An 18,392-nucleotide genomic window follows, 5' to 3' on the forward strand; every position below is an offset into this window, starting at 1 on the left:
AATATCAACAGCAAGTGATTACCCCTTTTGCAAAGTTTAGCCAAAATTTTATTTATATAAAATGTTACATAACCCGGCCTTGTCCCCAAAGCAGCAATAAAGTTGCTGCCATTGTTCTTCCTTACTCCATTTTATTCTCACAACAACCTGGTAAGGTAGGTAGGTCCTGCTGACTGATTTTATTCACAGAAAGTGTGTGTTTGTGTATGAGGGGGAAATCATACGCGTCTTTTAGCCAGCAGAGGTTGGGTCTGCCATCTCAGCTTGTCCACTAGTAAGGGACTGATCAGGCTGACAGGACACCACCTCGACTTGCCTGTCCACAAAGGGCTCATTGGGTTGCCAACCCCTCCAGGTACTAGCTGGAGATCTCCTACTATTACAACTGACCTCCAGCAGCTAGAGATCAGTTCACCAGGAGAAAATGGCCGCTTTGGCAATTGGACTCTATAGCATTGAAGTCCCTCCCTTCCCCAAACCCCACCCCCCTCAGGCTCTGCCCCCTAAACCTCCCACCAGTGGCAAAGAGAGACCTGACAACACTATCAGCCACTTGAAACACATGTAGAATTTGAAAATGGCACCCAATTGCTCAAATGTGCTCTAGGGAACGTACCATGAGGCAGCAAGGCAATGATTGGCTGCTTGTTTGGAGCCTTCTGAGACATGCATAACAGTGGATAAAAGAAGAAAACTTCCACACTGAGAAAACTAATGAATAAAACTATGAGAACAAGCAGTTTGGATATTATTGCAATTCAGCTACAAAGCCTCCTTCCTGCAATGCTCTCCCTCCAGTTGCAATCTTAACCTACTGTAAGAGCGCAATCCTAATTGGGGGGGGGGTACTTATACTGGGCTTGTAGATGGCGAAGCAAGCTGAGAAAGCAATTTTGAAGAAAACCCTGTGGAACACTCCATTGAGTTCCACGGGGCTATGTCTGCCTTTTATCAGGCATAACTCGGCACCTGCAAAAAGGGGTGCTCCCAGGCCAAAAGAGCTTAGGGAGCTGACTAATATCATCTCCACCCCCAGGAACACCCCCTTCTGCCAGGAATATGCTGCCGGCAAGGCAGCATATCATACCAATAATGTGAAAGTTCTTAATTTTCTGATACTAAATTATATCTAATAGCAAAGTCAGCAAACCTTAAGTCCAGTGACTGGAACTATGAACGGGAAGGCAGATCTTTCTACAGACCTGGAAAGGGCCCCAGGTTTGCAGAAAAATCTGAAATCTTAAAAATAAAATTAGGGAGTTGAAATAAGTTTAAAATGACAAAAGGAGTGCCTGTAGCGTTAAGGAAAAGATGATCTCAGTGGCTGTTGCTAGGTAACCACAGATTCCAGGCTTGGCTATACCTCCCCAAACCCCAACCTATGAAGGGTCCTCCTCAAAATCCTCCCGCCGGTGGTGAAGAGGGACCTGGCAACCCTACGTGTCCATGACACCATCATAGATCCCAAGAAAAAGATTCCCGCTGACCAGCTGTGAAGACAGAAGAACCATTTTGTGCTTAGCATCAGTTAGTCTCCATTTGTGTGCCTAGACTTTGCTTTGAAGTTGCAAAGGCCTAGCAGAGCTTATGGCTAACCAGCAACACCGACAGCCTGTTACCAAGCAGATAAGGCCTGTTCAAGGACAGAACAGCATACCGACATACTTGGGCAATTTGACACATCTGTGGGAAGTTGGGAGGGGGGAATGATTTCACTCCTTACTCCTGAGAACCGTATTCTGGCCTAAACCAGTTTGAACCATCCAGAGACTTTTCCTTGGTAACAACTCTGATTGGAAGTCAAGGGTCATCTGGCTTAGGTTCACTTTGCCATAAGTTCAGCCACGCTCATAGTGAGACACTCTTTATCCTTCTATTCTACCATTTCTTTTCAAGTTACTCGACCTTATCTACAAAAAACCATTGCAATGTCTCCATGCAAGCAAGAATGATCTGAACCTGCTTAAGTCTATAGCTACCACATTTGCTATGTAATAGTGTAATAAGTATATTTAGCAAATCTCGATTATTTTCTTGCCAGTATGCCTTAAGAATTCTGCAGCCTGTGTTTTAATCAATTTAAAATTTTATTCCTTAATACACCTTTATATTTTAAAGGTGGTTTGAATTTATTGGCCTGACTCACGGTACAGCAAGGCTAGAGCTCAGGTGAAGGCGACCAGTCTTGACACCATCCATTTCCAGGTACATTTAAAGAACACTTAATGGCAGAAAGGAGGAGAGAAAAGAGGGATACAAAAAGTATCAAAGGTAATGTGCTAATCATTGTCCTGTAGCACAATTGTAAATACTTATTAGCACATTACCTTTGATACTTTTTGCAGGACAATGATTCAGCTCAAACCCAACCCCTTTCTGACTGTATATTACTCTTCCTACACACTTGACACTGAGAGACACTGTCCTTCAGTGTTACTCCTCTGAAGATGCCTGCCACAGCTGCTGGCGAAATGTCAGGAAAGAAAATATCAAGACCACGGTCACACAGCCCGGATAAACTACAAGAACCAATGAACTCTGACCATGAAAGCCTTCAACAATATTCAGCAGGATTAACTTCTGCTTCATTTCCCCTTTCACCATGGTAAACCAGAGAGAGAGGGACCCTTACAAACCAATGTATTTTGGGGTAGAGAGAGAAGGGACTAAAGCCCATGTATGAATCCAGAGCTTCTCACTTTAACCCTTCATAATTTCAGGTTGGCATTCATATTCATCTGTGGTAGTAGAACAAAACTCAACTCCAGCAGCACCTTTGTGATTCGAATCTAACTTTGTCAGATACTCATCTGACAATGTAAGCTTTTACCCTCTCCCCCCCAAAAAAACCCTGATAAACTGAGAGCCAGGATGGTGTAGTGGTTAAGAGTAGCAGACTCTAATCTGGAGAACTGGGTTTGATTCCCCACGCCTCCACATGAGCGGCAGACTCTAATCTGGTGAAACGGGTTGGTTTCCCCACTCCTACACATTAAGCCTACCTAAGGCTAGTCACAGTTCTTTTTAAACTCTCTCAGCCACAACTACCACACAAGTTCTCTGTTGTGGGGAGGGGAAGGGAAGACAATTGTAAGCCGGTTTGAGACCCCTTAAAGGTAGAGAAAATTGGGGTATAAAAAAAAACTCTTCTTCTTCTTCTAAACTGTCTTGGGGCAAAAATGCATGGTTGCTTTAGCCTCCTTTATACCCTGTTTCAACCAGGATTTAGCCAGAATCAAACGCACGTTCGGCAAAAATGCATGTGTTCAATCCTGGCTGAATCCTTGCTGTAACAGGGAATAAAGGAGGCTAAAGCAACCATGCATTTTCACCCATGATCTTTAAGGAGCTACTGGACTTAAATATTGTTTAACCATTCATAGAACTGGACAGTGTAGATAGTGCTTTTGAGTTGAGAAGAGCCTTTGCTATGTCTTCAGGTCAAGCAAACAGTTAAAGTGAAGAATTCGATTCTTAGCAAAGCTTCCAAATGTTTTTGAGGAACCAGAATTTAAGCTACTGGCCCAGGTTCAACCGGCATTATATCAGCTGCTTTCTTGCTCTTGAAAAATGTGGTAAAGGGTGGCGGTTGAACAGTCTGGCTTTTCAGGCCATTAGAGCAATCCAGGTTACACAGAATTCGTACTGTGACATCACCCCATGGGTCAGGAATGACCCAGTGCTTGCACAGGGGACTACCTTTACATTTATTCCCTCTCTAGATTGGGTTGCCAGAGGATGTTGGCATTTTAGAAAGAGGACAGTATACCAACTGATGCTCTATAATCTTCCCCTTTCTCCAGGGGAACTAACATTTGTAGTCTGGGGATCAGTTGTAATCATAGGAAAACTTAAGCCCACACCTTGAGGTTGGTAACCCTCTGATGTGATTTTGCCATGGGGTCTTACAAAGTCTAACCAGAAGAAATGAGGTCTATATAATTGACTGGGATCAGAAGCCGTTCATGGAGCATTCTGGCGAATGGTTGAATGAGCTTTATGAGGATAAGAAGGGATTTTGTGTCAGTTCTCGTAGCAGTAGCTAGGCCGTATTTGAGGGCACACATCAACTGCAATATTTTATTTGGTTATCTTTGGTTTAGTTCATTTGTTCTGTCCTCAGAACTTCAGGCGGGAAACATGTTTTTTTCTGAAATTCTGTCAAGGATTTTTCTCCATCTGGTGTGCCATCTTTCAAAGTAATAATTGTGAATCCTGCAATTATCTCAAACTAGTAATCCTTGCTCAGGACCTCATGGATTTTCAGAGGCTATGAGTATAACCAATAATTATGTTATAAAAGGATAAATAGTTTCATTCAATAATGCTATGAAGGACAGTCAAGGATTCTAAAGTGTAGTTTTTGGTATTACAGGTTGGGTTTGTACTCTGTCCATCTAAGAAGTCAAACTTAATTAAAACGAGGGCATTGTAAGTAAACTGCTGATAGATAATCACGAGTAAGATAAAACTAACATTTGTTCAATGATTTTATTTCAGGATAGCAGTGCTGTTTTCCATGCTGCCGTTTCTATTATTGCTACTGCTACCTGTTGAATGCAAGGCACATACACTGATGTGTGGCATACGTGAACCATTCCAAATTCCACATGAGTATTACCAAGAAGGTGACCTCATCATTGGTGGGATGGCTTCACAGCTTTTCGCTTATTTTGAACCCTTCTCCTTTACAGAACACCCAAAGAACCAGCTAATTGATACAAATGTGTAAGTGCTTTTAAAAAAAAATCAATAACATACAACAGGACTTGGAAACTCTTTAACACAAGAACAGCTTTGGTTTGTTTAGTTTTAACTGAACAATCTCCTTAATTTACAAATTAAAAACAAACAAGCACCGTATTCCTGAAAACATATACATTCTTGTTTGTGTGGGCAAAGCCAGATTTATATTACTTTCTAGGGTAGTCACTATAGTTAAAGGGGGGGGGGGAAGAGAGAGAAATAAACCTAAAACACAGAGCACAGGGGTCTGTAGTAAATACCATGTTTGTAGTTTTACCCTCTCGCCCCTAAATCAGATAAACCTGATTAAATTTTCTGTAATGAAGAAATGCTTCACTCTTTGTCTGATTGACTGTAAGCGCTGTTTAATCGGATGGTTGACATTAACTCCTCCCAATTATCAGCTCAGTTATGGAGATTTTATACAATCTGTATGAATATTTGAACCATAAAAGAAAGCCTGTCACTACAATAAGCCTTGGGGGAGACAAGACTAAGGGTCAAGCAGCAGTGAGTTGGATGCATCCCCCTTTTCTGCTGCTGAGAAGGCTTTGCTCAGATTGTGAGACTTGCATTGACAAGTGTCATTTGTAGCAGGTCTGTAATAGGAAGAAATTTTGGGGGAGCTTGAGCGAAAGAGCTGACTGGATCCAACCCAGTGCAAAATAATTACTCTGCACATCGTAAATCTGCACCTTGCTTCTTCCAGATACCCTTCAACAGAACTTTCTCCTTGCCAGACTATTTCTGCTGTTTAGAGATCCATAAATTTAGATGAGCTTTCTTATCAGTGAGATGTAATGCCTTAGACTCCACCAAGACACAAGGGCGATACATTAAACTTATTGCAGAAGAGCAAACATTCCCATTTTCTCCAGCCCAAGTAGAGTTCATAGCCCACATTGTTAAAGCATCTCAAAAAAATAATGCTGCATGAAATAAATATATCACTCCTGAATTAAACAGCTGCAGATACTCTCCGAGAGGTGGATACTGCGTTAACTGCTGACAAGTAAATTGGTCAGTTGCATGCGATATGTGGAAATGTTTCTCTTTATAGTGTCAAGGAAAAATTAAATTCCATTTTCTCCCTTTTTTGAAGTGTGAAATGGTCGGTAAATTTTCAATGGCTGTTAAAACTAAGGAAAGAAGAAATAATTAGTCTGCTGCAGTTGAGTGGACCAGAGATCTCAGGTGTGGAAATGTTGAGTTGTGTGCCTACAAATGGGGCCATGCATGAGGGAATTAAAGAGGGATAGACACAGAAAAATATATTATGCAAAAAACAACATACACCAATTTTTGTGGGATTCTGTGGGCAGAATGGGTCATTAAAATGAACAAGGAGCAAGATGAGACAGCAGAAATGCCATTAGCAGTTAGAAGCTTGCCTGTCACCTCCTTCCCTGCAACACGGGAAGACTGAGATGTATCAGTACAGGAGCAGGTGGCAGGTCACCCTACTCTTGCCATTGTCACCTCTAAAAAAGGTAAAGGTCCCCTGTGCAAGCACCGGGTCATTCCTGACCCATGAGGTGACGTCACATCCCCACATTTACGAGGCAGACTTTGTTTATAGGGTGGTTTGCCAGTGCCTTCCCCAATCATCTTTCCTTTACCCCCAGCAAGCTGGTTACTCATTTTACCAACCTCGGAAGGATGGAAGCCTGAGTCAACCTTGAGCCGGCTACCTGAAACCAACTTCCGTCGTGATCGAACTCAGGTCTTGAGCACCTCTAGCCAGGTCCAAATCAAGCAGCACTTCACGTCCTGACTCTCAGCATGGATTAGTTCTGGTTGCTTGCAATCTTCTCTAGGAATAATAGCCCAACAGGAACCATTCCCAGGATTGTAGAAGGTCAATCTGCCCTGGCTACATATCTCTCTACGCAACTCTCTTGTGATTGTCTTCATTTTATGCTCAATTTCTTTATACATTCAGTTCTTTATTGGACCAATATCTTTCTCCAATCATTTTCAAACCTTACAGTCATATATTATAGTCTACTCTCCATCATAGCTCTTAGAATGTTGGTTCCTCTTCATAGTTCTAAGTGACTGTTGTTTCTTCAACCAGTCACCTGTATTATTTCATTTGTTGATATTGATATGTGTTGACTCAAAAGATACATGGTTGATTATAGATCAAACTATGTTTTGCATGCTTTCTGAGTTCCTAGTTGAAGAGTCTTTCTCCTTCTAAAAGCCAATAGAGTAATACAAGAGAGTCCACCCTCCAAAGCAGCCATTTTCTCCAGGGGAACTGATCTCTGCAGTCTGGAGATCAGTTGTAATTCTGGAATATCTGTGAACTTCTGCAATACCTAAAAATGGTTTCCGTATTTTTCATTTATAGTTATATGTAACCCTTAATTTAAATAATGTGTGTAACCACGATTATGTACTGTGTACAGTAAAACATTTGCTCTCACCATAGCAATAGAGTTGCAAGGAGTTTATGCTGTGCAGAATATTTGTCTTATGCAACATGTAAACCCTGTTTTAGTGCCATTACCAAGAACTACCAGCATGTCCTAGCCTTGGTCTTTGCTGTGAAGGAGATAAACGACAACCCCAAGATTTTACCAAACGTCAGCCTGGGTTTCCATATCTGTGACAGTTACTTCAATGCAAGGATGACTTATCAGAGCACCCTGAACCTCTTGTTCAATTCCAAAAACATCATCCCCAACTACCGTTGTGATACACAGAAGAATATGATAGCCATCATTGGTGGACTTGATTCTGAAACGTCCCTGTACATGGCCAACACCTTCAGTGCCTACAAGATTCCACAGGTAGGAATATGGATGTTTGGTGTGTGATCATTTCACAATTTTGGCACTTCTTCCATCTTACTGCTATAACAATGTTCTAAGAGCAAAAAAGAAAGAAAGAAATAGATTAAAAATAGGTACAGAATGGACAGAAGGAACAATCCTAAGTACATCTTCCAAAAAGTAAGTTTAGGATTGATCCATGCTTTCTGTGTTCTACAAGGAAAACTATTTTAAATGCAGATTTAACAGTTCTTTCATATTATATAGAAACTCCTCTGGGCTGACCCCAAATGACAACAACCTATCTGTTTAGTGAACTTGCTGGATTGATATGTTTCTGATGAATAGCTGAAACTTATAAGTTAGCATTAAGAATCTAGTGTTGTGGTAGAAAACAAGCAGATTTTATACACATGTGGTGGAAATGTGAGAGAGCTATATCATTTTGGCTGATATAGTGAAATATCTAATGGTTGGAATGGAGGTGGATATTCCATGTAAATGTGAGATATTCTTGATAAATCTAGTACCTAATCTAGCTAAAGATCAACTTTGTATGGTGTTACATATGATAACTGTGGCTAGAATGACCTTTGCCAGTCACAGGAAACAAAATCAACTCCAAAGACAAAGGAATGGCTGGTTAATGTTAAGCTAACAGCATATCAGAAACATAGAGATGAGACTGGATGCGGTATGGTCACATACAATAAGTAAAATAGAGAATTTCATAAATAAGGGCGGGAAAGAGGAATGTGTTTAGTTCAATCAGGACATAATAATGAATATGAAGACATAGATATAAGCTGTAGCATGGGAGACTTGATTTTATTATATATATATATATATATATATATATATATATACACACACACACATGCATACATATATATGTGTATATATATATGTATACATACATACATATACATATATGTATGTGTGTGAATATATATATATATATATATATATATATAGAGAGAGAGAGAGAGAGAGAGAGAGAGAGAGAGAGAGAGAGAGAGAATGTTAAATTATGAACACTGTCAGTAATTTCGCTTTTTTTAGTTGTTGTTGTCATTGGTTTTCTCCCAATAAAATTTATATATCTAGTGTTGTATAAAATTGTACAGCAATAACCAATTTATCTTCCTTTTCCTCTAAGGAAAGATCTCCTTCCTACACAAATATTGGTTGGCTATCAACTAAATTGATGAGGCATAATGACAAGGTCAAGAACAAGCTATTAACAATATTTCCTCCCAAACCATCTATGATACTGGCCTGACACCAATAAAGAAAAAAAATGAGTCTGGGAAAATGTATGGAAAGGTCATATGAAAATTGGTTCATATATTACATTAATTTCAGTTACATTGATCCCCTTTCATTTGCTGTCATGAATCCCTTAATGATGAAACTGTTAAACATTTCCCTCATTTATTTAATGTATTGGTTTCTGTATGATTGTACGTATAATAGGCCATTTAAAATGTTACATTATTTATCTCTAGACACTGATTTTTAGGAATTAAGAAATGGGAAAGAGAAAGAGACGTAACATTGCTGACCACTTTGAACTATCCATATCTTCTTCATTAGGTCACCTACTGCTTCTTTTCTCCAGAACTGAGGGAGAAAACCCAACTACGTTCCATTTACCAGATGGTCCCTAGTGAAACAAATCAATGCATTGGTGTGGTGCGGCTTCTTCTGCATTTCCAATGGACATGGGTTGGAATCATTGCAGTCAATGATGGTCAAGGAGACATGTTTGTGCAGATATTGTTGGCACTCCTATCTGAGAATGGCATTTGCCCTGCTTTCATTGACAGGCTTCCACCTTTCTCTTCCACTGAAGACATGATATATGATTTCTATAAAAAAGGGAATCCGTCTTTTTTGACCCAGATCAAAATCAAAGTATTTGTTTTAAGTGGAGATACTCACACCATGATTTCCTTGAAATGGTTTCTATTTGTCGCACAAGGGGAAGTTACGACTGTAGCAATCAAGGGTAAGGTATGGATTATGACAGCCCAATGGGATTTCTCATTACACACATTTGAGCGGTTGTTGAACATAGAAGTCTTCCATGGTTCTTTATCCTTTACAGTTAAGTCCAAAGAGGTGTTTGAGTTTCAAAATTTCCTTCATATTGTAACTTCTCCTTGGCCAAAAGAAGATGGCTTCCTCCGGGTTTTCTGGGAACAGGCTTTTATGTGTTTACTGTCAGATTCCGAAGAGGATAAGGATAAAACACACAGATGCACTGGGGAGGAAAAGCTGGAGAGCATTCCTGGTCCTTTTTTTGAAATGAGCATGACTGCCCAAAGCTACTGCATCTACAATGCTGTCCATGCAATAGCACATGGTTTACATACCTTGTGTGTAGCCAGACAAAAATACAGGACAATGTCAAGGAATGGAGACCTCCTGCAAGCTTCAAATCAGCAGTCTTTGCAGGTAATTTGTTAGATCTAGTGGAAGCTCAGTTATCATTAGTACTGAGTAGGGGTGTACAATTTAAAAAAAGGGTTTTCTCCCCCGGATTTGGGTATATTAGACTAGAAAATTTTCAGGGTTTTTGAAAAAAAAAATCTCCAACCAGTATGGATTTCTTCAGCTTTTTCCTAATTCTGAAAATTCTTGGCTCCATTATACCATTTGGGGAATAGTTGTGGGGCTCTGAAAGGGACTGTTTCTTAGATTATCAACAACAAATTTACAGCCTATCTGCTGGTGACTCTCCTTAGAAGAAACCTCAGGTTTGATACAGATTGGATCAGGGAGTCCAATTTATTGGCCTCCATTTCTCCTCGATTTGGGGGCCAAAAAAATTGGACCCCTGATTCAATCTTTACGAAACTCAGCAGTTCCCATATGGTGCCCCCACATTAAAAAAAACAGCACCCCTCCAAGCCCTGCAAAGATTCCCCATAAAATTTAATGGAGGCTTCTGGGAAATCCTGAAAAGTTGAAAAAGCCGAATTTTTCGGTATTCCCAGATTAGGCTCTTTCAGTTTCTGTTTAAAGGATCCATTTTTTCAGCCAAAAAACCCAAAAAATGTCAAACATGTATTTTCTGGCTTTTCCACCCAATTTATTTCCAACTGAAAAAAACCCAATACCTAAAAAATTGTTTTGTGAAAATTAGGGAACATTCTAATTTGTTCTAATTTGCTATCTTTTAAGCTCTGCCTATGTCTCTATCCCTCTAGCTTCACCCTTTCCTAAGGAGTGTCTCATTTAACAACAGTGCTGGGGACCCCATTCACTTTAATGAGAGAGGTGAACTGGAAACTGGATTTGGCATTATCAACTGGGTGACTTTCCCAAACCAAAGCTTTCTAAGAGTGAAAGTAGGAAGGATCGATCTACAGGCTTCACAGGTCACAGAGTTCACCATTAATGAGGAGTTAATCACATGGCAAAGGAAGTTTAATCAGGTGGGATCAGGCTGCAGGTAGTGGTAAAAACGCTTTTAAACAAACAAAGAGGTCTTATAACAATGTAGAACATGTCTCTATCCACTCGGTTTAGTGAACTGTGAATAGCACTTACTCTTGCGTATCAGGTGGCTGATCATTACAATGAAGATCCCAGGGACTGCACCTCTCCTCTACCGACTCTATCTGCCTCAACCTGCTGCAGGCACCACCCCAAATCTCCAGGGATTTCCCAATTTGTTGGCAACCCTAGCTGCACTCATCCAGCTCAAGAATATTCTAACAGCCTCATGGAAATTAACAGCCCATTCCTGAGGTTGGGGGCCGAATGCACTTAGGAGGAGGAGCATCCATGACACTTGCACCATGCAAACTGGCATGGATGCCAACATAGGGGCACTTAAACTACCCCCTGGAGTGTGGCATCAGGGCGGCCCTTGGAAGCCAGTGCGGCCTCCCACTGACACCCTTCCACTCACAGTCATTCTCTACAGCTGGAATGCCTCTCCGGCTTTGCAGCCAAGCTGATTGTCTTTTTTCATGCAGCAGGGAATGGAGATTCTGCCTTTGGTGAACCGTGGGGGAGGACTCTTCTGACTGCCTGGCTGGCTCTGGCAGTTGGGCCTCCAAGGGGGACTGGAATTTCATAGCATCTGGCTGAGAAGGCTCCTCAGCGGCATTCCTGGGCTGCCGATTGGACAGCCAACTGCTCCAGTTCTGCATCCGAGGCCTTGGGCTCAGCCATGGGGGGGGGGCAATGACCATTTCCCCGCAACCAATCATTTACTGATGAAACAGCCAATAAGATGAAAAAGGAACAAATATGTTACATTGTCTTTATATGGATAGGTCCAACCTTTTTCTGTGTGCAATGACAACTGTCAGCCAGGTTACAGCAGAAAAACAAAGGAGGGGAAGCCATTTTGTTGTTATGATTGTGCTCCATGTCCCGAAGGGAAGATTTCAAACAAGAAGGGTAGGAGAAATATTGTCATTATTACAAAACATTTTAAGAACATGTGAATATCTGGATGACCTTATTTGGAATCTTTTTGTTGTGCAGACATGGATGATTGTTCCAAATGCCCGGATGATGAATATCCAAACAAAGACCAAGATCAATGCCTGCCAAAGTTTCTCAACTTCCTGTCCTACAATGAGCCTTTGGGGATCACTTTAACTTTCTTGGTGGTTTTAATGTCTGTCATCACAGTTTTAGTACTTGGAATCTTCATGAAACACCGGACCACCCCCATTGTCAAAGCCAACAACCTGAGTCTCACCTACTGTCTACTTATCTCCCTCCTGTTCTGCTTCCTCTGCTCATTACTATTCATAGGCCGGCCTCAGATGCTGAGCTGCCTTCTCCGTCAAGTAATCTTTGCCATCATTTTCTCAGTGACTATTTCTTCCTTGTTTGCAAAAACCATCACTGTGGTTCTGGCTTTCATGGCCACTAAGCCAGGGAGCAAGATAAGGAAATGGGTGGGGAAGAGACTGGCATACTCCGTCGTTCTTTCTTGTAGTATTATTCAAGCAGGACTTTGTAGTCTATGGCTTTACACAGCTCCCTCATTCCCAAATGTGGACACCCATTCAATGTTTAAAGAAACAGTAATAGAATGTAAGGAAGGATCAGTCATTATGTTTTACTGCGTTCTGGGGTATCTGGGTTTGCTGTCTAGTGTGACCTTTTTTGTGGCTTTCTTTGCTCGCAAATTGCCCAGCACGTTTAATGAAGCCAAGTTCATCACTTTCAGCATGTTGGTGTTTTTCAGTGTTTGGCTGTCCTTTGTGCCAACGTATCTGAGCACGAAGGGGAAATACATGGTGGCTGTGGAGATCTTCTCCATCTTGTCCTCTAGTGCTGGTTTACTGGGTTGTGTCTTTTCTCCAAAATGTTATATCATTATTCTGAGGCCTGAGTTGAACAGCAAGGAACACGTACTACTAAGAAATTAGTAGCAATCAAGTGGAGGAAATCTAAGCAGGTCTCTGAAAGTAAATCCTGTTTTATCCATAGACATTTAGTCACAGGAATGTGTTCTTAGGACTTCAGCCTAAGTCTTTAGAATTTCGACAATTCTATATTTCTAGAATTTCTGCAATAGTAGTACATATAGTAGCTATAGAAGCAAATACTTTTAAAGATATTTAAATTCTAGTGACTCTGTCCTGACTCTATTGATCAATTAAAGGCTATTATTGATCTATTAATTGATTGCATCTGCTTGCTCTGCCCACCAACCCAAAGCTCCCTGAGATCACCATATATAATGGTAGTTAGAAAACCTAATGGGCAGTTTTGCCTTCTGCGGATAGGGCTTCAGCAAGACAAGAAAAATCAACAGCATGTACAATCATTCCTTTTGCAAACTGTAGGCCAAATTTTATTTATATAAAATGTTATATAACAAGCCTTTGTCCCCAAAGCAACAATAAAGTGGCTGTCGTTGTTCTTTCCTACTCCATTTTATTCTCCCAACAACCTGGTAAGGTAGGTCCTGCAGACTGATTTTATTCACAGAAAGTGATTGTGTGTGTATGAGGGGAAAACCATACACCTCTTTAAGCCAGCAGAGGCTGGGGCTGCCATCTCTGTTTGCCCACTAGTCAGGGGCTGATCAGGTTGACAGGACACCACCTCGACTTGCCTGTCCACAAAGGGCTCATTGGCTTTCCAACCTCCAGGTACTAGCTGGAGGTCTCCTGCTATTACAACTGACCTCCGGCCAATAGAGATCGGTTCACCTGGAGAAAATGGCAATTGGGCTCTATAGCATTGAAGTCCCTCCCCTCCCCAAACCCCACCCTCCTCAGGCTCTGCCCCCAAATACTCCCGCCAGTGGCAAAGAGGACCTTGCAACCCTATCAACCACCTCCAACACATGTAGAATTTGAAAATGGCACCCAATCACAATGCTCAAATGTGCTCTAGGGAACATACCATGAGGCAGCAAGGCAATGATTTGCTGTTTGTTTGGAGCCTTCTGAGACATGCATAACAGTGGATAAAAGAAGAAAACTTCCACACTGAGAAAACAAATGAATAAAACTATGAGAACAAGCAGTTTGGATATTATTGCAATGCATTTACATAGCCTCCTCCCTGCAATGCTCTCCCTCCAGTGGCGATCCTAACCTACTGTAAGAGCACAATCCTAAAGGGGGGGGGTAGTGACATGAGGCTTGTAGATGGCGCAGCACGCAGAGAAAGTAATTTTGAAGAAAATCCTGTGGAACACTCCATTGAGTACCATGGGGCTATGTCTGCCTTTTATCAGGCATAACATAACTCGGCGCCTGCAAAAAGGGGCGTTCCCAGGCCAAAAGAGCTTAGGGAGCTGACTAATATCATCTCCACCCCCAGGAACACCCCCTTTGATGCCAGTGTGAGCCCTTCTGCCAGGAATATGCTGCCGGCGAGGCAGCATATCATACCGATAATGTGAAAGTTCTTAATTTTCTGATACTAAATTATCTATATTTATATATCTAATAGCAAAGTCAGCAAACCTTAAGTCCGGTCACTGGAACTATGAACAGGAAGGCAGATTTTTCTACGGACCTAGAAAGGGCCCCAGGTTTGCAGAAAAATCTGAAATCTTAAAAATAAAATTGGGGAGTTTAAATAAGCCGAAAATGACATTAGTGCCTGTAGCGTTAAGCAACAGATGATCTCAGTGGCTGTTGCTAGGTAACCACAGATTCCAGGCTTGGCTATACCTCTCCAAACCCAGCCCTCCTCAGGGTCCTCCTCAAAATCCTCCTGCCGGAGTTTGAGAGGGACCTGGACACCCTATGTGTCCATGACATCCCAAGAAAAAGATTCCCGCTGACCAGCTGTGAAGACAGAAAAACCATTTTATGCTTAGCATCAGTTATTCTCCATTTGTGTGCCTAGACTTTGCTTGGTAGTTACAAAGGCCTAGCAGAGCTTATGGCTAACCAGCAACACCGACAGCCTGTTACCAAGCAGATAAGGCCTGTTCAAGGACAGAACAGCATACCAGCATACTTGGGCAATTTGACTCATCTGTGGGAAGTTGGGAGGTGGGAATGGTTTCACTCCTTACTCCTGAGAACCGTATTCTGGCCTAAACCAGTTTGAACCATCTGGAGACTTTTCCTTGGTAATAACTCTGATTGGAAGTCATAGGTCATCTGACTTAGGTTCACTTTGCCATAATTTCAGCCATGCTCATCGTGAGACACTCTTTATCCTTATATTCTACTATTTTTTTTCAAGTTACTCAACCTTATCTACAACAACCATCACAATGCCTCAATGCAAGCAAGAATGACCTGAAACTGCTTAAGTCTATAGCTACAACGTTTGCTATGTAATAGTGTAATAAGTATATTTAGCAAATCTCTTATTATTTTCTTGCCAGTATGCCTTAAGAATTCTGCAGCCTGTGTTTAAATCAATTTAAAATTTTTATTCCTTAATAAACCTTTATATTTTAAAGGTGGTTTGAATTTATTGGCCTGACTCAGTTACAGTACAACAAGGCTAGAGCTCAGGTGAGGACGACCAGTCTTGACGCCAGCCATTTCCAGGTACATTAAATAACACTTAATGGCAGAAAGGAGGAGAGAAAGGAGGGATGTGCATAGGGAAAAGGAATTAAATGCTCATGAACTCAGTGGGATTAACTTCTGCTTCATTTTCGCCCTTCACCATGGTAAACCTGAGAGAGAAGGACCCTTACAAACCAATGTATTTTGGGGTAGAGAGAGAAGGGACTAAATACTGCTTAAAAGAACAGAGTTTGATTCAAAGCCCATGTATGAATCCAGAGCTTCTCACTTTAACCCTTCATAATTTCAGGTTGGTATCCATATTCGTCTGTGGTAGTAGAACAAAGCTCAAGTCCAGCAGCAACTTTGTGATTCAAATCTCACTTTGTCAGATACTCATCTGACAATGTAAGCTTTTACCCACCCCCCTAAAAAAATAAACCCGATACACTGAGAGCCAGCATGGTGTAGTAGTTAAGAGTGGCGGACTCTATTCTGGAGAATTGGGTTTGATTCCCCACGCCTCCACATGACTGGCTGACTGGTGAAATGGGTTGGTTTCCCCACTCCTACACATTAAGCCTACCTAAGGCTAGTCACAGTTCTTTTTAAACTCTCTCAGCCACAACTACCACACAAGTTCTCTGTTGTGGGGAGGGGAAGGGAAGACAATTGTAAGCCGGTTTGAGACCCCTTAAAGGTAGAGAAAATTGGGGTATAAAAAACAACTCTTCTTCTTCTTCTAAACTGTCTTGGGGCAAAAATGCATGGTTGCTTTAGCCTCCTTTATACCCTGTTTCAACCAGGATTTAGCCAGAATCAAACGCACGTTCGGCAAAAATGCATGTGTTCAATCCTGGCTGAATCCTTGCTGTAACAGGGAATAAAGGAGGCTAAAGCAACCATGCATTTTCACCCATGATCTTTAAGGAGCTACTGGACTTAAATATTGTTTAACCATTCATAGAACTGGACAGTGCAGATAGGGCTTTTGGTATGAGGAGAGCACTTGCCATGCCTTTAAGTCAAACAATGAGTTAAAGTGAAGGAGATTCGATTCTTAGTGAAGCTTCCAAATGTTTTTGAAGAACCAGAATTTAAGCTACTGACCCAGGTTCAACAGGCATTTTGTCGGCTGCTTTTTATTCTTGAAAAATGTGGTAAAGTGTGGCAGTTGAACAGTCTGTTTTTTCAGGCCATTAGAGCATCCCAGTTTCCACGGAATTTGTATTGCTAGGAACCCCGTGGTGCAGAGTGTTAAGTTGCAGTACTGTAGTCCAAGCTCTGCTCATGACCTGAGTTTGATCCCGATGGAAGTTGGTTTCAGGTAACCTGCTCAAGGTTGACTCAGCCTTTCATCCTTCTGAGGTCAGTAGAATGACTACCTAGCTTGCTGGGAGTAAAGGGAAGATGGCTGGGGAAGGCAAAGGCAAACCACCCCATAAACATTGTCTGCCAAGTATATGGTTGAATGAGCTTTATGAGGATAAGAAGGGATTTTGTGTCAGTTCTGGTGGCAGTATTTAGGCCTTACTTGAGGGCACACATCAACTGTAATATTTTATTTGGTTATCTTTGGTTTAGTTCATTGTTCTGCCCTCAGAACTTCAGGGGGAAAACATGTTTTTCTGAAATTCTGTCAGGGATTTTTCTCCATCTGTTGCGCCATCCTTCAAAGTAATAATTGTGAATCCTACAATTATCTCAAACTAGTAATCCTTGCTCAGGACCTCATGGATTTTCAGAGGCCATGAGCATAACCAACAATTATGTTTTAAAAAGATAAATAGGTCCATTCAATAATGCTATGAAGGACAGTCAAGGATTCTATAGTGTAGTTTTTGGTATTACAGGTTGGGTTTGTACTCTTTCCAGCAAAGGAGTCAAGCTTATTTAAAAGGAGGGCATTGTAATTAAACTGTTGATAGATAATCACGAGTAAGATAAAACTGACAATTGTTCTATGATTTTATTTTAAGATAGCAATGCTATTTTCCATGCAGGTGTTTCTATTATTTCTACTGCTACCAGTTGAATGCAAGGCGCATACACTGATGTGTGGCATGAGTGAACCCTTCCAAATTCCACATGTGTATTACCAAGCAGGTGACCTCATCATTGGAGGGATGGCTTCACAGCTCTTCCCTTATTTTGACTCCTTCTCCTTTACAGAAAGCCCAAAGACCCAGCTAATTGATACAAATGTGTAAGTGCTTTAAAAAAAATTCTATAACACAATAGGACAAGGAAATTCTTTAACTGAAGCACAACTATACTTTTTTAACAGAACCATCTTCTCAGTTTCCAAACTTATTCCAGGAGGCATATATATTCCTGTTTGTGAGGGCAAAGCCAGATTTATATTTCTTTTTAGGGTAGTCACTATAGTTAAAGGGAGAAAAAAAGAGAAATCAACCTAAAACACAGAGCAGAGAGATTTGTGGGAAATACCATTTTTGTAATTTTATCCTCTCTCCCATAAATCAGATAAACCTGGCTAAATTTTCTGTAATTAATAAAGGCTTCACTCTTTGTCTGATTGATTGTAAGAGCTGTTGAATCTGTTGGTTGACATGAACTACTCCCAATTCTCAGTTATGGAGATTTCATACAATCTATATGAATATTTGAAACATAAAAGAAAGCCTGTCAGTACAAGGGGAAGACAAGACTAAGGGTCAAGTAGCAGTGAGTTGGATGTATCCACCTTTTCTGCTGCTGAAAAAGGGAAAGGGCTCTGCTCGAACAGTGGGATCTGCATGGACAAGAGTCATTTGTAACTGGTCCATAATAGGAAGTAGTTTAGGGGGAGCTTAAGTGAAAGAGCAGGCTGGATCCAATCCACTTCACCTCACTTCTTCTGGCTACCCTTCAACAGAACTTTCTCCTTGCCAGACTA

General features: G+C 41.2%; 1 protein-coding gene across 1 annotated transcript; it reads left to right on the plus strand.

Moving 5' to 3' along the window:
- The first annotated feature begins 4,576 nt into the window (after positions 1 to 4,576).
- LOC130490637 (vomeronasal type-2 receptor 26-like) lies at positions 4,577 to 12,931 on the plus strand. The gene is made up of 6 exons (XM_056864451.1): positions 4,577 to 4,728; positions 7,253 to 7,544; positions 9,123 to 9,986; positions 10,742 to 10,969; positions 11,819 to 11,945; positions 12,033 to 12,931. The coding sequence occupies exons 1-6, from the start codon at positions 4,577 to 4,579 to the stop codon at positions 12,929 to 12,931; spliced, it is 2,562 nt and encodes an 853-aa protein (XP_056720429.1).
- Positions 12,932 to 18,392: the final 5,461 nt, after the last annotated feature.

Source organism: Euleptes europaea, chromosome 18 (assembly GCF_029931775.1).
Source record: "Euleptes europaea isolate rEulEur1 chromosome 18, rEulEur1.hap1, whole genome shotgun sequence".
In the NCBI taxonomy this organism is placed as follows: Eukaryota; Metazoa; Chordata; class Lepidosauria; order Squamata; family Sphaerodactylidae; genus Euleptes; species Euleptes europaea.